Source organism: Citrus sinensis, chromosome 5 (genome assembly GCF_022201045.2).
Source record: "Citrus sinensis cultivar Valencia sweet orange chromosome 5, DVS_A1.0, whole genome shotgun sequence".
Taxonomy (NCBI): Eukaryota; Viridiplantae; Streptophyta; class Magnoliopsida; order Sapindales; family Rutaceae; genus Citrus; species Citrus sinensis.
This window is the reverse complement of record NC_068560.1, coordinates 3016130-3039867: the sequence shown is the minus strand read 5'-3', so window position 1 is coordinate 3039867 and position 23738 is coordinate 3016130. Positions and strand designations below refer to the sequence as shown.

The following is a 23738-nucleotide window of genomic DNA, read 5'->3' as shown; positions in this document are numbered from 1 at the left end:
ATGACCACAGAAAATGTTAAAGCCAACTTCATTGCCTTGTAATGGAGAATCCAACTGAAGCAGTATAGTATACACTAAAAACCAGAGTAAGCTGTAACATTGCTAGCGCACACTGCCATAACAAAATAATTCTGATATCTCAAGTCGCAACAACAACGAGGAGAATAATTCAAATACAACATTGTTAACAAAAATTAAATAAAAATAAGTTTCATGCGTGGTTAGCTTTTTATTATAAATTCACTAACATTAACATCGTTTTCTTTTACCGTAAATTTAACATCGTGGTTAGTCTACACTTAAATTTATTGATTCTCTAAATTGCATGCACACAAGACAGCTGTGGCCAACACTGGGGGAAAATGAATGGAGTTGCGCAACTCTAATACTTGTATATGAATGCAGGTTCTAATTTCTTTCATAGCTCTGTTTCTAATACCCTAATATAGCTTAAAGAATGGGTTAATAAAGACGATAACACAGATAAGTTAGTAAACAGAACCCATCTAGTTACAGCCAAACATAAAGCTGACCTAATTATAACTCAAATTCTTGTATTGCTTAGTAAACAGAAGCCGTCTAGTTTCAGCTTAATAGTCCAAATACAACATACTTAATGTGGATTAATACACTCTCATTGAAAGTATCCAAAGGCTACAAGATTAATGATCAAATAATCAAAGCCCAAACCTAAACTTTTTAAATTAAGAGACATAAATTACATTCCTAACCATTAGTTAGAGGAAAAACACATCAACTTTGATGAGATTAATCGGATACAAACATGAAATTCTTGAATAAAAGCGAGATTGAAACCAATTTTATTGAATAACCTAAGAAATCTGACATTAATAAGTGTCATGACGCTTGCTCCAATTTTATTGGTATAGCAAACATAATTTTTTTTTTTTATGAGATATACAATGTATTTTTTTTAATGTGGGCATGCTGTTAAACCGTGTGATTTAATAAAGTCAATGCAAACTATAAGGTTTAATAGAGTTATTTTTTAATGCACTATTAAACTGCACTGTTTACCAATATGGCCATATGAAAAATATGAGGACATTCACACTAGAGAATGATACTATATACATATATTAGTAATGCTCCAATAAGGAGTTTTTTTAGGTTATTAAGTTAAGGATAAGTTAAAAATAAAGAAAAACATGCACTTTAATCCGTTACAGAACAAAATACATTGAATTGAAGTGTGTGCTTTACTTATCTTTTAATTTATCCCTTAATTTAACAGTTAAAGGAATCTACTAATATAATATTTTTGTTTGCTATATAGTGATCATTTGGTATATCTTGCAATCTATGTGAAAAGCAAATATATATTTATAGTAGAAATTATTTTAAAGTTTTTATTCATTATTTTTAATTAATATCATTTTAGTTTATATGTAAAAAATAGAATAAATAAATAAAAAAAAGAAGAAATAGATAAGAATAAATAAAAAAATAAGAATAAGAATTTTTCTTATTTTTAATTTGTAACATTTTTTAAATTTTAATTTCAGATTTATCAAACTTATAAAAAAATGAATAAAAGCGTATTTAGAAATGAGAGTAATAATACAAAATTATGATGTCAAGCAAGTTACCAGAAGTTATAAAAATAGAATGGGTTAAGAGGCAAATAGTCATTTTCGTAGAGGGAAACCAACAATTCTCCTTCTTGATAAGAAGTAAAGATGAATATGGACTTTGACCTTTTAAAATTAATCCTATTTCCTTGGATAATTTATGCCTTCAAAGTATTATTACTCGAGGATATGAATTGGATTTCGAATTTCCTAAAATAATAAAAATAAAATAAGTACCTTCAAAGGTTTAGATAAAAACATGTTTAAAAAATGAGGTATAAAAATATTCTATCATAAAAATTATCCGAAACAACAACATATTCCCAGTTAGTATGGACTTATACATAAGGAGCGGCAGCGTTTTAAGCAAAGGGACTTGTTTTAGTTGATCACGAGCTGTACACGTGATTCACTTAAGTTTCATAAGCTTTAAAACGCCAGCCTCGAAAGCCGTTTTAACCATGACTTAAGTGGTTCACGTGAGGAAGCATGTGAGGAGCTCGAATCAGCGTCGTCGCAAACCGCTATCCACGTGGCTGAATCTGGTGCAATCTGGGTTTGCTGTTATATAATCTGGTTGTTGAGACAATTTCAGCATGATTAAGAGTCCGATATTAACGCACATATGTTGCCATATTCATTTTAACAATCAGGAGGAAAGCTTCCTATGTAAGAGAAAAAGACCCAGATCAATAGACCTTTTTGCAAACTTTACACTGAGTCAATATTAGAAACTCTCTTTAACTCCAAGTTACAAATGCCGGAATTGCTCAGTCAACCAACTTATAACCCAGCTCTGGTGACTGAAAGTCAGAACATCCTGGTGTAAAAAACTTGCGTTGAGTGATTGTGTAGAGTCTGTGATGTATTTATGAACTGCAGAATTTTTGTTCAGATGACATATGATTCTATTTTTAATTTAAGATAAACTCATTTTAAGAAGAGTAAGGATGATTATTTTTTCCTGCCTGTGTTGTGTTCTTTTATGCGGCCTTGTTGTAATTGATCATTTTGCCTAGTTCAATATTGTTTCTTTGATATTTTTGTGTTATTTCTTGATTAAGCAATGTTGATTAATCATCTATCAATCATTCTTTCGATTAGAATGATTATTATTATTATTATTAAATAATAATATTCATTATGCTCTGCCATGTTTCTCTGTTATGGCAGAGCATGATAAAGGGAATTAAGGAGAAAAATGAATAATTCTACAAAACCCAAAAGAAGAGAAACTTATACACTCACTGGGTTTAAAAATTTGCCTACATCAAGATCAATTGTAAACCTCATGACACTATTCTAACATGGCACCATCAAGCTCCTAGCCCTTGCTCTCTAGATCACAGAATGCTCATAACTAAGCTTATGGTCAAGTAAGAAACGCGAAAAAAGATGACAAAAGTAATTAAGTTCCATACGAATCAAAGAAAGAACTGCATTTATTGAAAATTTAGCTCATAACAACTAAAAATGTAAGAAAATGTAGGTTGGTACCTCGAAGGATCAAAGTGCTGTCGATGATGGCAGGGGCAGGTTGTTCGCATCATATTGATCTCGCAATGCAATTCTTCTTCTTCTGACAAAACCCACCTCCTCAGCAGCATCAGTTCAACTCGTAGTTCTTATAAGCCTCATGAAAAGGTAAAGGTAGGGGGGGGAGCAGGGGAAAGCAGGGGAGCAGGCAGCAGGGGAATGAGCGGTAATTTATGGGCGGTCAATTAGCTATGTATTACCTTAACTTTGACAATCTTAGACGCTATTAGCTGAGGGTAAATGAAATCCCATTATCCCATCGCACATGGGAAAAGAGTGATGCTAGTTTGACAAATCACATCCGTTCAAGGGGGTAATTATATATTAAAAAAAGGCCTACACTCACACGAATAGTCAATTTTTTTACAATATAAAATTCTAATGAATTTTTATCTTTCATTTTCTGTCTTTTTAATTTGGTCATGATTTAACAAAATAAGGTCTTACTCATGCCTGATTGGAAAGAAACTTATTATATCTTTATACATCTATTAATTATTACGTAAGTACTTACTGCTAATTTCATTTCATTCACACATCAAAATTTATGTATTTTTGTAATATTTCAATTTCTAAATTGCGCACTGTAGCATGACATCCAATAATCATTCTACATATCTTTACTAATATTACAATTAAGTTTAGTCTCTTTAATTTGATGGGTTCTTAGGAAGTTAACAAATTAATTCTTTTTCCCTTTTTCTCAAAAAAAAAATAATTGTGGAAACAAATGAAATAATGCAACCTCAGAAAAAACTTGCTAAAAGAACTGTGTAAAATTCTCTCTCTCTCTGTGTATGTAATAATATATAAAAAAAAAATTGAGAGAGACTTTTGCACAATAAAAGATATTGGTTATTGTTAAAAAAAACATAAATTGTTCAAGGCCTCTGCAAAAGCACAAGGAAAATAAATACAAATTAGAAAAGAAAATGTAAAAGCCAACTTCATTGCCTTATAATAGAGGATCTGAAAAACCAGAGTAAGCCGTAACATGGCCGGTGCACACTGCCATAACAAAATAATTCTGATATCTCAACAACAACAACTAAGGAGGATAATTCAAATACAACATGGTTAACAAAAATTAAATAAAAATAAGTTTAAACAATAAACCATCGAGAGCCTGAAAAGTGAACATAGAAGTTGCGAGGTGTTTCAGATCAGTCCTGTTGCCTCATGATCACAATGTTGGAGTCTTCATGGTCCCTCAGATCCCTCTTCCACCGGCTCACCTTGGCGCTGATTTTCACTTGATGAATAAACACCAAATGCCAATCTAATTAAATTTCAGCCGCAAAAAGACTTTTTTCTGTAGTGTTTATAGAAATCAGCTCTTGCCTCAGCCAAGTAATCATCTGCTCTCATCAAATACTCTGGTTTTACTAGTTCCTGAGCATTGAAGAAAGTTTAAGATAAAGAAAATTAGTTACATTTTGGGAGGGGAGGAGAGTAAACTTATCAAGAAAACTAGAATGGCAGAACCAGAAGACTGAATTCGTTATATAGTAGGGCTACTTATACTACCTTAAGCTGAACCTGAATCTCTAAGCTCGTTACTGATAATATGTTTTCTGATTTAGAGTAGAGAAAGGTCTGAAAGCATTGAAATTGAGGTTTTCCGATCAAATGAAACTCAAAATTTAAAGGTCTGAAAGCATAGAAAATCATGTTAGAAAATTAACTGAACTTTGGAATCACCAGATGGGCAAATTCCTTCAGAGAGAAGAGAGCGAAAGCTATATTTGGGGCCTAGTCGCTGGAGTTTCTTTTCGATCATCTATACATCCAATTTATGTGTGTTAGTTCATTTCATAAAATTTATCAAAAGCCTCTCCAATCTCCACGGGCGCCATCATGTGCTCGAGACTTGTTTTGGTGTCTCCAAAAATCAATTGGATGAATATTGCGTTGGACTCAGAGATGACAATTTCAACCTGTATACATGTAACATAGGAATGGGTAAGTGCTGTTTCTGATGTGGTGTCATGGGGAGAATTACGTGGGATGTACCCCATTTCCTTCAAAATACTCAATATATACCTAAAATTATAACCACTACTAAATCCTCATAAAACTAAACCCAACTCCTCGAAGTCGGGTAAATAGTCGAGAATACTCGACTTCAATTTAAATAAAAAATTATTTAAAAAATTCTCGATTTTTTCAAGTAAGTCGAGTAAAGAGTCAAGAATATCCGACTTTAATTTAACCTTACCCAATATTCATTCAATAAAAATTCTTAACTTTTCATTGAAGTTCGGTAATTAGTTGAGAATACTCAACTTAAATTGAAATGAAAATTTTCCTTTTAATTAAGTCAGGTAAAAAGTTGAGTATACTCGACTTTGGTTGTGTTATTATTTAGAAGTCATGAGAGAGGAAGTAAACGTAAATAGATATTCTTTTAGGTTATTTTTGACTTTTTACACTTTTATGAGTTATATGTATGTAATAGGGTATAGATTTGGCATTTAAGGACAAATGAAGTATATTTAAATAAAAAAACCCGGTGTCATGAGGATAAGGTTTAGATTTCCTTGATTTTCCTGTGATTTTATTATTATTATTTTTTAATTTTTAATTGTAAAAAACAAAGAAAGAGAGAGTGGGCCCAAAAATATTGATCAGGCAACAGCATAATACCCCTCAGCCAAACGGTAATTTTCTTTTCATTGTTCTATTGTTGTATTTTTATTTGTACTTTGCACATAGGTGATAAATCATGAAAATGATTAATACCCATGTTTTTCTTGTCAAAAATAATCAATTCTCTCTCACAATTCATCAAAATACTCATGTTGTTAAAAGGAAAAAAAAATTTATGTCAACTTTTATCTTTTTTTTTTTTAACAAATATATCACAGAATCTTTTCTTCATTATTGGTGGATTTTATCACATCAAAAGTAAAATAATAAAAAAATACAACAAAATTTTGAAATTAAAGTTAATAGGTTTTTTTCTTAAACAGGCGAGAATTTTGATTATTTTTCCTAAATTAATGTTTTAGGCCAAATGCTATATATATAGTAACATGTGTACAACAGATAGTACAAAAAACCGTACACAATCACTATAGAGAAAAAAAAATTCACTGCATAACATACGAAAACTTCACTACAAAATATTTTTCTATCTTTTATAAAATTGTTGTGCATACATCATTATTCTTAAAGTATTGTTAAATTAATTATGTAATGGCCACGATAGACTATTGATTTAATATATGCTAGAATTTTGATTGTAATACACATGTAAATGAGAATTTTCCAAAAAAAAAAAAAAACTGCGGCATCAAAATTCAAAAGGCACCAGCGACTTTGTTCAAGTCCACTATCATATCCTGGGGCCATTCTCATCTCATGTGCTTCCTCCCCCTTCTCTGGCGTATTAAGACAAGGCAAATCTATTACAAACACAATCATGGTCGCTGCCGCAATCGTCACAGCTGCCGCCGCTGCCACTCTGGCTGCTTCTTGGCCACCGCCACTGTCATCCACATGTGCGTGTTTGCATATATAATTTTCTTTTTGAAAAAAAAAATGCTTAATTGATTTATGCATTTAGCTTAGTAAAGCCAATTTATTATTTTTTAATTTTACTGGTTAGTTTTAGTACCAGCTTCGACAAGGTGGGGGAAAATAAAAAATAAATTTGATCACGCAACAGCATTTACTCCTCAGCCAAATGGTAATTTTCTTTTCATTTCTTTTCTTTTTTGAAGTGATGTATTTTATTTATATTTTTATTAATAAATACCTTTTGAAATATGTGTTATTAAACCTCATTCGGTTTGTAGAAATTAATCAATTCCCCTCTCACAATTCATTGGAATACTCATGTTGTAAAAAAAAAAATTGTGAACTTTTTTTTTTTTTTGGGTGTGTTTTAACCAGTATATCTAGATTTTTTTCATTGTTTAATGGTAGATTTATCACATTAAAAGTTAAAAAAGTACAACAAATATTTGAAATTAAAGTGAATGAATTTTTTCTTAAACAACCAAGGATTTTGATTATTTTTCCTAAATCAATGCATCACGATAAATGTGGTAAGTAAATGAAAAAACAAAATCTTCAATATAAGATAAATTGATCAATTTAACACTAACTTGATGTTTTAGACTGGTACAAGATCTTCTTTTGATAATTAAAATCATAATTTGGTCAAGCTAAGAACTATAAGAGATGTGTATGCGAATAAACTATAATAGCACTTAATGATTTTTGGTACTTTGCATGTACAAGTTTTAATTCATCCACACCTAGCAGGCGATCGAGCTATATTGGCAATTGTAGTTGGTTGTTTTCTCCAAATCTATTCCAAAATTACCAAATCTTCTTATAAAGCCTCCTGTTATAAGCAACAAGAAGAAGAACAAAAGCCCACATAATGAAATTAAAATGTCCATATGGGTATGGTAGAATAATGAAGACCAACGAGGCTGAAAAAAGAGATCCTGAGATAACAGCAATTGCCTTGAATATTTGATGGTTCGATTTCATGGCAACAAAATATGCAAAGACGTAGATGAGTAGAGCCAATAGAAACAGGCACATACTAATTGGATTTGTTTCGATCAACATTTTCTTTTCATCTTGAATATTATTAATCTCAATAACTTCGACAAGCAATGGAATTAGAAATAGAAATAATGTGTGGTATGGTGTTGACAATGATTGCAAACTTTCCAAACTGCAAAACCATCAAAATAAGATATAATTACTTAATTTCCATAATAAAGTTTTACATCAAAGTAGTATACAGTTGCAGTGTATACTTCTTAGCCCCGCTTTCTCTATCATTTTTTGATGATGGATCGTTCTTAATTAGTCTGTATGGGGCAACACTCTTTTGTCCCCTTGATTTGGATACTTTTCCCTTCGTTCCATCATTTAATATTTTAAATCCTTTTATCCTAACTATTTTAACCATGGTTAAAATTATACAAAAGAAAGAGGTTAAAAAAAATCAAACTGAATTTGTTGTTTTATGTGGTCTTACTAAGGTGAAATCATAAATATAAAAGAAAGGCTTTATAAGAAAAATCGAGGGGTGGTAGAACCATAAAAGTTACTATCTTTGTGAAATTTAATGAAGATAATCTTAGAGTAGTGCTTTTCACAGTCTCTTAAAATACTTGTAAGATTAAGACCCCACATTTTGTAATTGTAGCTCTATTGCTAGAGGAAAATTACATAAAAGGGCAAATATAAATTTAACTGAATTAAAATATTTTTACACTTAAAAAACATGAACCCTCCCATATGTAAATGATATAAATAATCATTTTAAAATGAAAATAATTTAGGGACAATAAAATAATAAATTATATAATGATAAGAATTTTTATTTTAAAATATTATGTTAAATATTTAATTATAAGAGCTATACATATAATAAGTGGGGGTTTCATAAGAGTTTTAATTAAAGAGGTGCTAGGAGCTTAACTCTAATTTTAAGAAATTACAAAACACAAATTCTCAAAAAAAGAGAGGAGAGAGAGAAGAAATTGCAAAACGCAAAATCTTAAAGGCCCAGATCAAAAAGCCCTGGCCCGTGCCGTGCCAAGCCTCAACTTGTATGATTCTGGTGCCAATATCATATGGTGTTGCATATAGACAAGCAAGATCTACGGACGTTGAAAACTGAATATATTTTTCGCAAATAATCAAATATCATATGAAATTCCAAAGTTGTGTGTAAACACTTACACAACGGGCCCATGTAAAAACACACCCGTTCGAAGGGCAAAAAAATAATTGTACCTTCACACAAATAATCAATTTTTTATTATATAAAATTCTTATTAATTTTTATCTTTCATACAATCAATTTACTACCATCAAGGAACAGCAAGTCGGTAATAAACTACCCTAAAAGTCTATCATTTTACAATGTTTTGCTTATTTGGTATGATTAATTTATTAATTATAAATATTTATTTAATCTCATAAGTTTTTTTTAAAAAAAATTTAAGAAAATTTTTTAAAGGTTAAATAAGTTATATTGCCTTTATTGAGACTCCATTTAATAAAATTTTTTAAATATTACTTATTTAAATGGAGTTTTTTTTTTTTAATTTTTATAAGTAGATCTTTTATAAAAAAAATTATTTGTTTGATTGTCGATGAGAGTTTTTATTAAAAATTATAAAATTATTTTAATAGTCAATTTTTTTAAAGTTATGCTATGAAAAGAATGGAATAAAATTGTTAAATAAGTGAAAAATATTTTAGAAATTTTAATATTTGAAAAAAAACTCAACTTCTATTCTCACAAGTCTAAAATTTGAGATTAATTAAATTTGGACTCATCGATATATTTAAAGAAATAACATTATGTATGTGTTAAAAATTTAGCTCATAATAACTAAAGATATAAGAAAAGTGTACGCATATGCCTTGAAGGATTATAAGTGCTGCAGATGAAGGTGATGATGGCGAGGGCAGCTTATTTGCATCATATTGGCTTCGGAATGCAACTCTTCTTCTTCTTCTTCTGCATCACTCGATACATTTAGCATAAAAGAAATTGGTCGCTCAGTTTCGAAAGAGTATCTTCAAAAATTAGCACCACTGGAATCAAAAGCTAAATGAATGTAAACTTGTGAACAAGTAATGGTGTGTGGGGAATGGGACGTGCTTGTTACGTCAGAAGTAAAATAGAATTGACCGTTCAGCCAAAATATATATATATGCAATTGATCCCACGGCTTATAAAGGTTGTATTGATGAGATAATAAAGGTTGGATTTGTGAATTTCTAATTCTTGATGGGAGCTTAGAAGCCATGAAAGTTCAAAGAAAATGACATTTAGTCGAGAGGGTGAGTGCCGAGTGGTGGCAAGATAGAAGTGCATTTTGATTTTTCAATTATTCTTTTTCATTTCTTTTGAAATTATCAATTATGTATAACTTCAAATCACGTTAAGCAAATTTACTCGACGGCTTTGCGGGTCCCCAATTTACACGACTATTATTGTCTTAAAGCTTAAGGATGTGATGATGCTTCATGACTTCATCAGGTACGATTTTTTTCTTTCACATCATTTTCCATTAATTATTGGTAACAATTTTCCATTGCAACGTGGCATCACACTCAATATATATTTCTTTATTAATATTATACTTGGAGCCAAGTAAGTTGCCATAGTATTTTTTTTATTCTTCTTTTTTTTTAAATAAATAAATAAAAGTTTGTTTTCACAAATGAAATAGTGCAACATCCGAACTTGCTATAACAAACTATGTAATGGTCATAATAATGCAATGAACTTTAAAAAAAAAAAAAAAGAATAATAATAATAGCAAACTGAGGGAGACTTTTGTATAGCAAAAGATATTTAACGCTATTTCGATGTTGTTTCAAAAACATTATAACTAGAAAATTGCAATTGTTCGAGGCAAACACAAGGAAAATACCATTTTTGTCAAATCAATTTACAAAAATGACCTCAGAAAATGTTAAAGCCAACTTCATTGCCTTGTAGTAGAGAATCCAACTGAAGCAGTATACTATACACTAAAAACCAGAGTAAGCTGTAACATTGCTAGCGCACACTGCCATAACAAAATAATTCTGATATCTCAAGTCAGCAACAACAATGAGGAGAATAATTCAAATACAACGTTGTTAACAAAAATTAAATAAAAGATCACAATGCTGATCATCAAGATCACGATGTTGGAGTCTGCTTGGTCCCCCAGATTCTTCAGCCACCGGCTCACGTCTACAAATGCTGATTTTCTCACATCATAAACTAAAAGAGCACTCCCAGTGCGCCCCTATAATAGGCAGTCATTACTGCTCTGTATTGCTCCTGGCCTGCAGTGTCCCATATCTGCGCTTTTATTGTCCTTCCTTCAACCTGAAAATCTCACATTTCTCTTTAATCATACAACAAAAAGCTGCTTTTGGACAAAATTTCCATTTTTCAATGACTCTGAAGTTGCTAGGAAAAAAAAAAAAAATCTTAGTTCCCACAAGCCCGTAAATTAGTTTAGACTGTTTAATTTGGACAGATCTTACAGCAATTCAATCCATTTTACATGTGTTTTCAAATATTATCCACTAGACTTACTATTTTGTTCCTTGAATTCAAAACCCACAAAGTCATGTGCACTTGTAGGATTACTAGAAGTGATTAAGATATTATGTTTTTTTTTTTTTAATGTCTCTTGTACCTTAGAAAACCACAGGATAGTAACATAAAGGCTAAAACTCTTCAATGTTTCAACACATGAATTGCACCCATAACAATTCAGTAAATAATTTTTCCAACCTGATTTAACGTATGGAGAACAGTCCTACTCACATATCCAAGTAAACATCGAATGCCGATCTAATTATCTAATTCAGTGAGAAAACCCCATGGCTCATAAGTTACTCTTAATGAATTAATTGCAATTCCAATTCAACTCTAACATGCCAAGAGTCGACATCAGGTTAGTTTCAACTTGCATCACCAACTCCAACATACAGAGAACAGCCTTACTCACATACACAAGTAAAATAGACAAGAAGGATAAAAAGTAAAAATCTATTATCTAATTAGATGTTCCCATGATGATGCATGTGTATAAACCACAACTTTGATGGATTAATTTAAACCATTCATCTAAATACTCTAAATCATTGCTTTAGAACTTCAATTACATACTGAATCTGTAAAATCATACTGAAAAAGTGAAGAAGTGCTTTCAGAATCAGCTTTGCGATCAGCAACTTTCTCCCCTTCAATTTGACCAATTAAGATCTATGCAATAACAAAAATTCACATGACCAAAAGTTTGCAGTGACAGAGCTTACCTAAAACTGAAATCAATAAATTACTATCGAGCAAGGCTGAGAGGCGAAGGGTTGAACAAGACTGAGAGTAAGAGAGGGGGAGAGAAACTTAATTTTTTATGATGATTTTTGAATTTTAAGGATAATATGAATTTTGTCTGATAAAACTACTTTCTTTAATTAATTATTTATTTGCTTCTTAAAAGTCTAAAAATCTAAATGGCAATAAATCTATATTTACGTTGCGACTATTTTAAAATCTGTGCAAGTCATCCGCAAAGGCCTTTTGTACTGTTTATAGAAATCAGGCTCTTACCTCAGTCAAGTAATCACTTCTCAGTGAGCTGCTCTCATCAAATACTTTGGTTTCACTGGTTCCTGAGCATTGAAGAAAGTTGAAGATAAAGAAAATTAGTTACATTTTGAGGAGAAAAAAGAAAAAAAAAAAGTAAACTTATCAAGAAAAATTGAATTGCAGAATCCGAAGACTGAATTTGTTATATAGTAGGGCTACTTACACTAAATTAAGATACTGAATCTCTAAGTTCATTACTGATCATATGTTTTCTGATTTAGTGGAGAAAGGATGGTTAGTCTGAAAACATTGAAAGTTAGGCTTTTGGATAAAATGAAACTCAAAATTTTAAGTTCTTGTGTTAAAGACAAACCACAGCAATCAACAGCTGTTGTGGTAATCAATACAAGGACGGACTCCTGGTTTCTCATTAATAAAATCTAGAGCCTTCAAAATTAGTTAAATATTAGGTGAACAGACAGTAAAGAGCATTATATGTATCTAGAAATATTCTTTTCAACCCAAAAAAAAAAAAAAAAAGAGAGAGAGAGAACTTCAAATGCAGAAGCTGGTATTATAAGGAGCGACGGATTGTTCACTTTTGTAGATACCTTTTCTTTTAATTCAACATAAACTTTGCTTCCCTAATTTTTTTTTTCCCTTTTTAAAGAAGTTTCCATCCGAGTAGCTACTCCAAAAAAGATCATCCTGTCAGACAGGTTTCTATAAGTAATAGCTTCTAATCAAAGCATATTTTATAAAATACCTGAGATGAGTCAGCAACTGATGCCAAGGCAATTAATACACCTTCTTGCACTATTTGTTTTCCATTCTGGCACCAAAAATGAAAAATTTAGAGGAAGGCATTGTTCGTTCATTACAGTAAATCTGATATAAACGTATGTATTATAAGTTGGGTGTTGATTGTTCTGACAATATACCTGAAGTAGCACTAGCAATTTGCTCATAATACCATCTAAGTACAATATAGGCACATCTGAAAACCACATAACATATAATCTAAGATTCCATTGATAGACCTGTAATTCAGCATACCAAATATGAGAGGGAATCAAATAACAAGGAAAGGGAGTTTTGTAAAATTTTAAGAGCTACTAGGCCACAGAATAGCTACACCAATTTCCAGAGTCCAATTAATTCATTTCTCACTTTTAACCCCTTGAAAGGTAAAACATAGAATATTCCATGAAAAAATCTTCAGAAATTCTGGAAGCCATAGAGTAACATTTATGAAATGATCGTGCTAAAAAAAGATTCACATAAGCACGTAAGAAGCCTCGAATCCACATATAAAAAAATTAAGGTAATGAAGGTCACCATTTACACCATATACAATGATGAGTACATCCAAAGGAGATGACAGTCCCCACATGCCACAAGTAATTGCTTTTGAGGCACCTCTAACTGCAAAAAATGTATTAGGGAGAAAACAAATGAGATCCATTGGAAAAGTACTAGGAAGGATATGTATTTTTGAGGGGAGGAAAAAAAAGTATAATTGAAAAATGTGGTTCATTGGACATATCATAAAAGAAAAGAAATATTAGTCTACACTTAAATTTATTTATTCTCTAAATTACATGCACACAAGACAGCTGTGGCCAACACTGGGGGCATATGAACGGAGTTGTGCAACTCTAATAGTTGTAGATGAATGAACAAGCTGGTCCAAGATCCACTAAAATGAATGCAGGTACTAATTTCTTTCCCAGCTCTGTTTCTAATACCCTAATTTAGCTTAAAGAATGAATTAAAAAGATGATAGTACAGATAAGTTAGTAAACAGACCTAATTATAACTCAATTCTTGTATTGCTTAGTAAACAGAAGCCATCTGGTTTCAGCCTAATAGTTCCAATACATACTTGATGTGGATTAATTCACTCTGTTCAACAGTATCCAAACGCTACAAAATTAATAATCAAATAATCAAAGCCCAAATCTAAATTTTTTACATCAAGAGGCATAAATTAGATCCCTAACCATAAATTAGAGGAGAAACACATCAACTTTGGTGCGATTAAACGCATACAAACATGAAATTCTTGAATAAAAGCGAGATTAAAACCAAACCTCTTCCTTTGCAGTGAAACCGATCGAGATCAAAAATTTCAAACGAAAGTGAAAGCTTCTTCGATCGAATGAAAGTGAGAGCTGACATTCATGAAATTAGGGAACAAATCCATCAAATTTGGTCAGATTAACTGAAATTAAACCTGAAAATGCATGATGAAAGCCGATATTTAAACCAAGCCTCTTCGTCTTCATTGAAACTGAGATTATAGAATTTCAAATGATTGTGACGATGCTTCTTCGAATGATAGTGAGAGAGAAAGCTGATGTGTTTTGGGGTTTTATTTTTTATTTTTACCCCGAAAGTGCGGGGCCGAGAGCTACTGAAATTTGGCCCTTTTTTTTTCCCGAATTTCAAGTACTAGGAAATTTTAAATTTTATTCTTTGCTAATTTCTTTCTTCACATTTAGATGTATAATTAGTTAAGTACGTTAATATAGTCAAAAGTTTTCGACATTAATAACGGCATGACACATTTTCCAATTTTATTGGTAATTAAACTTTTTTTTCTTTTAAAAATGAGATTGCGGTGGATATAGTGACTAGCAGAATTTATGAGTTTAAGTCAATGAATTTAACTATCCTGAAAAATTATCAAATAGTAAATGTTAAAATTTTCTTTTGAAAGATTGTATTTACTTACTTCTTATTACTTTTATAATAGTTAATAACTCTTAACAATATTTTTAATATATATTTATTTATAAATTATATAAATAAAAATAAAAATTATAGTATTAAAAATAAAAATATTTTTTGATGTGAATAAAAAATTAATAACATATTTTTCTTGTATTCTTTTATTATTTCATAAATTTATAATAAAAAAATATTTATAAAATAACAACGATACAAGAAAAATATGTTATTAATTTTTTATTCACATCAAAACACATATTTCTTATTTTTAATACTTTTTTATTTTATTTTAAATGTCATTCATGGATATCCTTAGAGCCAATGTTCAGGGTAGAAACGAAGCCCTTACCCCAAACACAAACAATAAATATGTGGACTTTTCTTGTCACCCAAATAATCTACTACTCTCCCTTTACAGTTGATATCAAGTCTCTAATTCGTCAAAAAAACACAAACAATACAGATATTTATATTTTATAATAACAATAAAACAATGCATATAAAAATCTAATACGAATGCACTATCAAAAACTATATATTAGTGAATGACAAACCATATATTATTGAGTGTATATTTTGATCCATTGAATGAGAGTGAGAGCTAAAATTCATGAAATTAGGGAACAAATACAGTGAGACCTGTTCCAATTTTATTGGCAAACTAAGAATATATTTTTTTTACATGAGATATACAACAGACATATTTACTCTTAGAATTTAATTCAATGTATTTAACTATCTTAAAAAATTATCAAATAAATTGTAAATTATTGAATGAAAAACTATATATTATTGAGTATATATTTTGATCTATTGAAATTTGGAAACATAAGTGGAATCTCTCTGTAAAGTATCTTGGATGAAATTTTAAAATAAATATTAAACTTCTTCAATTACACTGTGGGGCGTTGCGGCTGTTCTGTCGAAGAGAAGTTGTAACAATGAGCTTGAAACCAATTCAAGATCTTGCTGAAAAATGGCCTCAAAATTTCGTGGTAAAGCCAATGACAAGCATCCATAAGCTTTCTGACATATTGGTACACAACTATGATAATAGCAGTGCAACTCAATGCAACGTAGCAAATGATTTCAGCAACTGACTGCGTGAAAAATGTGGAGAACAACGACACTGCTGAAAGAGATCCAAAGACAATGGCGATGAGGCCCCATAATTGTGAAAAGTTTGCTTGATGGCGTCGAGGCATCTTATCGGCAGCAAACGCAATGTAGTGGACGATTATGGCCACCAGAGAAACACACAAGCTTACTCTATGAGTTTCCATCAATGACTTAGTTGTGCCTTGTACATATGCACCCATAATAGTGGCTAAAGTCGGGATGAGATATCCAAAAACTTGTGGGTATGGAATTGAGGAAATGAAATTGTTATCGCTGCAAAACCATCGAATTAATTTTAACAATCAAAAGGAAAGCTTCCTATATATGAGAAAAACACTCAGCCCAATAGACATATTTACGAACTTTACAATATAATGAGTCAATATTCGAAACTCTCTAACTCCTAATTTGATCAAGTTCAGCTCTGAAATAACTTACGTAAATAAAAGTCAAAACATTGTGGTGTAAATAATTTGCATTGAGTGATTGTGTGGACTCTAATTTGATATGTTGAGTAACTGCAGGATTTTTTGTTTAGATGATATGTAATTCCATTTTTTTTTTAAGATACACTCATTTTAAGAAGAGTGAGGTCAATTAATTTTCCTGTTTATGTTGTGTCCTGCTGTGTGAGCTTTTTTGTAATTGATCATTTTTGCCGTGTTTAATCTTGTCTCTTTGACTCAATCTTGATGTTCTTGTGTTATTTCTTGATTAAGTAATGTTGATTGATCATCTACGAATCATTCTTTCTGTTGGTTTGATTATTATTATTATTATTAAATAATAATATTCATCATGCGGCTCTGCCATGCAGGGCAGACCCAAGAATTTATATTATCCTGGGCTAAATTAAAAAAATTATATTTTGAAGTGATTATAAAAATTCATATGTAGGAAGAAGTGCATCAAATAAGAGGAACATGAAGAACCTTATCCTAATAAATACGTACTCGAAATGAAAATACTTATAAAAAAAGAGTAGAAAACAAAAGGTAATTCAAATATGAAAACCCTATTTTTCAATTATGGAATCCGACATTGCAACCTTTAATAAAATATAATTATATAACGATTAATAAATCAATTAAGAATTTTAAGCTAAAATTAAAGCAATACATGTAATTACAATCAACTAAAACTCACAAGTAAAACTTTAATGTTTGAAGTCAAGTACTTAATTAGTAGGCTTAAATAAATTAAACAACTAAAAAATTTATTCATCTTTTTAAATTATAAATATATTGTTAGTAAAAAATTTCAATAATAAACTAAACTCATCTAATTAAAATGTATTTAAATGCCGTTGTTTCTTTGGTAGGTGCTCTAACTCTCTTTGAAGAATCATATGCTGATGATTATTTTATGAAAAGCTTTTAAAAAAAACTCAAATTTTATTTTCTAACTTACTATTAAATGAAATCTCAAAATTCACATAAAAAGTTTATCAAAATGTTGATAATTGCTATTACATGTTGTTTTCGTAAATACTTTTAATATTAGTGAAAATTTTATATTAGATTGACATAATTTTTTTCAATTAGAATATTTTAAAATAAAGCAGTAGCAACATTTGTCCCCCTAATGTTTTCAATATATTCAATAAATGTACAATTTAATCATTTTATAAATAAGTAACTAATTTCAAATGGAAAAAATATAATTGGATTAAGGACATATTTGAAAATAAAATAAAAGTTCCACTATAATATAAAATTGATGAAAATATAAGGGTAATTAAGTTAGGGACATACATGAAATATAATAAAAATTATATTATTATATAAAATTAATGAAAATATAAGGGATATAAATAATTTTTTTCCTAATCAAGACCGGGCTATAGCCCGGTGTAGCCCACCTGTAGACCTGCCACTACTGCCATGTTTCTCAGTTGAGTGCTGTTAAATATCAAGAACAACGAGAGAAGGACGAGAGAATTGCCCCTTCTCTCTCTCTTCTGTCAGTTTTTTCTCTCTCTCTCTCTCCTCCCAACACATGCTTCATTCTCTCATTCTTCTCTCGTTTTTCTTGATACTTAGCATTTTCCTTCTCAGTTATGGTAGAGCATGATAAAGGGAATTAAGGAGAAAATGAATAATTCTACAAAACCCAAAAGAATAGAAACTTATACGCTTACTGGGTTTAAAGAAGTAATGATCTTCTAAAACTTAACTTTCTTTAGCTTAAAAAAAAAAAAAATTGCCTGCATCAAGACCAATTATTACTGCATGAACAAGCCTCATGCACTAGTCTAACATGTCGCCATCAAGTTCTAGCTCTTACTCTCCAGATCACAGGGTGCTCATAACTAAGTTTATAGTCGAGTAAGAAATGCCAAAAGAGATGACAAAACTAATTAAGCTTCATATGAACGAAAGAAAGAACTGTATGCATTGAAAATTTAGCTCATAACAACTAAAAATGTAAGAGAGTTGTACTTATGTACCTTGAAGGATCAAAGTTCTGTCGAGGATGGCAGGGGCAGCTTATATGCATCATATTGATCTCGGAATGCAACTCTTCTTCTTCTGCACAAAACCGACCTGCTCAGGAGTATGTGCCTAACTCGCAGTTCTTATAGGCATCATGAAAATGAAGTGAACAAGGCATTGGGAGGGAGGCAAACGGCAAAAGGCCAAAGGCATTGCAGTGGGGCCGGGATGGTGAATATAAAAGCAATAGCTTGACTCAACGCAATGGCAGGGTGGATAGAAATCACATCTCTTATCAATTAACTGAGGTTTATTAACTCAAAGTCTACAAACGGTTAATTAACTCAACTAATTCGAATCTTTAAATTAAGCAGACAAACGGTCTGTTCACATTCAGCCACAGATGTGGCGGAATGTAATGTATTTGAAGTGTGTTACGACATTTTCTTTTAGTGAAACTAAATTTAATAATGTTTTTTACATTACAACAATGTTGTCAATTCTAATTTGTTATTAAAGCTAACATATGATTTTATAATTCTAAAAGGAGCTATTATCACCTAACTATTACAAGAATTACAAAATATCAAATCACTATGAAAACTATTAAAGTATATCATTTTATAATTATATGCCTATTTGGTATGAGTTATTTAATTATCATAAATACTTAGTTAATCTCATAATTTTTTTTCAAAATTTTTATTTTTTTAAAAGAACTTTTAAAGATTAAATGAGTTATTTTTTCTTTATTAAGACTCCATTCAGTAAACTTTTCAAATAGAGCTTATTTGAGTAGAGTTTTTTTTTTTTTGGTAAATTTTTCACAAAAAAAAAGTAGTTGTTTGATTGTTAATGAGAGTTTTTATGAAAAAAATATAAAATTCCTTTAATAATCAATTTTTTTAAAGTTATGCTATGAAAGGAATAAAATAAGATTGTTAAAAAAGTGAAGAATATTTTAAAATTTTTAATATTTTGAAAAAAAAATTCAACCTCTACTTTCAAAAATTTAAAATTTGAGTTTAATAAAACTTAGACACATCAATATATTGATATAAAGAAATAACATTATGTATGTGTTGAAAATTTAGCTCATAATGACTAAAAATGTAAGAAAAGTGTAGGCATATGCCTTGAAGGATTAAAGTGCTGCCGGTTGAAGGTGATGATGGCGAGGGCAGCTTATTTGCATGATATTGACTTCGGAATGCAACTCTTCTTCTTCTTCTGCATCACAGGATACATTTAGCATAAAAGAAATTGGTCACTCAGTTCAGTAAGAGTATCTTCAAAAATTAGCACCACTGGGCTCAAAAGTCAAATGAATGTAAACTTGTGAATAAGTAATGGTGTGTGAGAATGGAACGTGCTTGTTGCGTCAGAAGTAAAATGGAATTGACCGTTCAGCCATATATATATATATATATATGCAATTGACCCCACGGCTTATAAAGGTTGTATTGCTGAGATGATAAAGGATGGATTTATAAATTTCTAATTCTTGATGGGAGCTTAGAAGCCATGAAAGTTCAAAGAAAATGACATTTAGTCGAGAGGGTGAGTGCTGAGCGGTGGCAAGATAGAAGTGCATTTTGATTTTTCGATTATTCTTTTTCATTTGTTTTGAAATTATCAATTATGTATAACTTCAAATCACGTAACTCAAACTTACACGACGACTTTGCGGGTCCCCCAATTTACGCGACTTTTATTGTCTTAAAGCTTAAGGATGTGATGGTGCTTCATCATGTAACAATTTTTTTTGTTTCATTTCATTTTCCAATAATTATTCGTAACAATTTTCTCTAAATTGGGCATTGTAACGTGGCATCAAATAATCAATATATATTTCTTTTTTAATATTATACTTGGAGCCAAGTCAGTTGACATAGTATTTCTTTTTATTATTCTTTTTCTAAAAAATTAATAATAAATAAAAGTCTGTTTCCACAAGTCAAATACTACAATGTCGGGACTTGCTGTAAAAAATTATGTAATGGTCAAAGTAATGCCATGAACTTGAAAAAAAAAATAACAACAATAATAATAGCAAATTGAGAGAGACTTTTGTGTAGTAAAAGATATTTAACGCTATTTGGATGTTGTTTCAAAAACATTATAACTAGAAAATTGCAATTGGTGGAGGCAAACACACAAGGAAAATACCATTTTTGTCAAACACTCAAACCAAATTACAAAAATGACCACAGAAAATGTTAAAGCCAACTTCATTGCCTTGTAATAGAGGATCCAACTAAAGCTATAGATTATACTCTAAAAAACCAGAGTAAGTTGTAACATGGCTAACGTACACTGCATGACTGCCATAACAAAATAATTCTGATATCTCAAATCTCAACTAAAAATGTAAGAGAGTTGTACTTTTGTACCAAAGTTCTAATCTGAAGGATCAAAGTTCTGTTGATGATGAAAGTGATGAAGGCAGGGGCAGCTTGTTCGCTTTATATTGATTTCGGAACCCAACTCTTCTTCTGATCACAAAATCGGCCTGCAACTCTTTTTTATATCATCTATAAATGAAAAATGTTCGTTTTTGCTTTATCCATTTGTCGAAACAAATGAAATAATTGTGTATAAATTATTTTTTATTATATAAATTGATTTGCTATATTATGGTTTCTTGAATAAAAATATTATACGGTCCACATAATTTATTTTATTATTTCATATTTTTATTCTATCAATCATGTTATACCACACTAATTTGTATAAAAATGCGTGGCTAGAATATTACTCTTAAGAAAATATCAATGATTTTTCCGTTGAAGAAAACTTTAATTGTAATTTTGTTTAGAAAAAATGAAAATTTCAAAATGAGTGACCAGTACAGAATTATATATCACCAATTTTGCATTATGTTTCAATTTTATAAAAACTTTTGGTCAAAAGAGGCTTGGCGCGACAAAATTTTGATGCATCATGTCTTCGACACAGGAACATCTTGATACTTTTTAACGATCCACGTTGGTGGCTGGATGATTACAGGGAGTTGGGACCCACGGCCATGCGATGGGACTTAAGTAAATAGTTCATATTATGGCTTTGATTTAAATTTATGAAAAATGGAAAATCAATTTATATTAAAAGTTTGTATTTTTCGTAATTTGTATATATGCTTCATATTTTTCGTTATTTTTTGTAATTTGGAAAATTAATTGGGAAATTTACACTTGTCCACCTATTTGTTTTGCCTTTTTCAAAAATACACAAGCACTTTTTTTTTCAGCGCGTCACCTGAAGTTTATTTTTTGTTGCATTCATCCACTTCCGTCTAATTTCCGTTAGTGGATTTAACGGAATGTTAACGAAATGACTTTTTTATCCCTCAAAATTACAATTTAATCCAAAATAAATGAAAATTGGAGATAAATTGGATGGATTTAATTTTTTTCAAAGGTGGATGCTAGAAATTTGGAGGAAAATAGTGTTTGTTACTTGCTAAATTTAGAAAATATTTATTTATTTTTTTGAAAGAGAAAAAATAAATACAAATTTTCTAAATCTAGCAAGCAACAAACACTATTTTCCTCCAAAAAAATAAATAAAAATTTTCTAAATTTAGTAACAAATATTATTTTCCTCCAATTTCTAGCATCCACTTTTGAAAAAAATTAAATTCATCCAATTTATCTCCAATTTCTATTTATTTTGGGTTAAATTATAATTTTGAGGGGTAAAATAGTCATTCCGTTAAATTCGCTAACGGAAATTAGACGAAAGTGGACGAATGCAACAAAAAGTAAATTTCAGGTGACGCGATGAAAAAAAAAAGTATTTGTGTATTTTTAAAAAAGGCAAAACAAACAGGTGGACGGTTGTAAATTTTCCAAATCAATTTATGAAAAATGGAAAATCAATTAAGAGTTTATATTTTTTGTAATTTCGTAATTTGAAAATAAAAAAAGAAAAAAAAATCATTTGTCGAAACAAATGAAATAATTGTGTAAACAAATACTTGCTAAGAGAATTGTGTAAACAAATTATATATATAATTGAAGGTTACGATTGCGCTACTGCTAACGTCACTCTCATGTTCCAGATTGCAAGCGCGTTCCATTTGTTACAATTTATCTAACATTGACTAGAGAGGGTGAAGGAATGTCTTTTACGTGTTGGTCGGGTATTAAAGCGTAAATAAGTAGTCTTTAAATTATAAAATACTCATTCAATTTTTGTATTTTAAATTAAGTGGTTGATTAGTTCTTATATTTTAAAAATATTTTTATTATTGAATTTGTGACGCTCATGTTCTTATATTTTTTTTGCTTTTACAATAATACTACTGCTATAATTTTAAAGCAATGTTTGATAACTATGTAATAACCTTATTAATAATTATTTGTAAAAAATTAATTTATCAAATTAATTCTAAAAGTAAAATAAAATAGTAAAAAAAATTCATTTATTTTTATTTTACTTTTATATTTTTTAATTAATATTTTTATAGATAAATTAATTAATATCCTCAACAATAAATTAAATATTTTATTTTTTTATCTTTTAACAAATTAAAATTCATTTCTGTCTTTTAATTTGGTCATCATTTTAATAAATTAAGATTTTCCTCACACTTGATTAGAAAGAGACTTATTATAAATTATCTCTTATATATCTATTGTCATATACAGTTCATTCACTCATCGAAATTTATGTGCTTTTGTAATAATTCAATTTCTAAATTACAGATTGTAGCATGGCATCCAATAATCAAATCTACATAGCTTTATTAATATCATAATTAACATAATTTCTTTTAATTTGATGGGTTTATTTGCATCATATTGATCTTGGAATTCAACTCCTCTTCTTCCGACAAAACCGACCGCATATGCTCAACTTGTAGTTCTGATAGGCATAAAATGAAAATGAAAAGAAAGAGAAGGGGGGGGGGGGGGGGTGTTATTTGCTTAAAATTACAATATTAACCTTCAAATTTAAAAAAGCTTTCAAACAAATTTAAGGATAAAAAAGTAATTTAATTAAATGAATTTTAAACGAATCGACCCGTATTCGATTCATTTATGACCCATTTATTAAACGAATTCTAAACGAATAAACGAATCAAAATTTTCAAACCCGCATTCGATTCGTTTAATTAACGAATCGAATCGAATTCACCCATTTATTAAACGAATCAATTTTTTCAAATTCAAACCCATTTAATTTGTATCGAATCGAATAAACGAATTCTGACCCATATTACCACCCCTACAC

The 23738-nt window shown here is 30.0% G+C and overlaps 1 protein-coding gene across 48 annotated transcripts in view; it reads right to left on the bottom strand.

The window, feature by feature from the left end:
• Positions 1-10584: 10584 nt before the first annotated feature.
• LOC102631406 (ras-related protein RABA2a-like) overlaps positions 10585-23738 on the bottom strand; it is a 36606-nt gene continuing 23452 nt past the window's right edge. For 5 of the 48 annotated variants that reach the window (XR_008055192.1, XR_008055189.1, XR_008055188.1 and 2 more), the window contains one exon: positions 10585-11886. Coding sequence is in view for 7 of the 48 variants with exons in the window: in XM_052442506.1 (XP_052298466.1) it covers positions 10891-10998; positions 12980-13045; positions 13155-13253; positions 13559-13638; positions 14307-14394 (441 nt within the window). In the remaining 41 variants the exon portion in view is untranslated. Of the gene's footprint in view, positions 11887-11939; positions 12001-12234; positions 12297-12824; positions 12902-12979; positions 13046-13154; positions 13254-13551; positions 13639-14022; positions 14140-14306; positions 14709-23738 lie in introns of those variants that run through there. The other 43 variants (XR_008055203.1, XR_008055202.1, XR_008055199.1 and 40 more) reach the window with 33 other exon arrangements.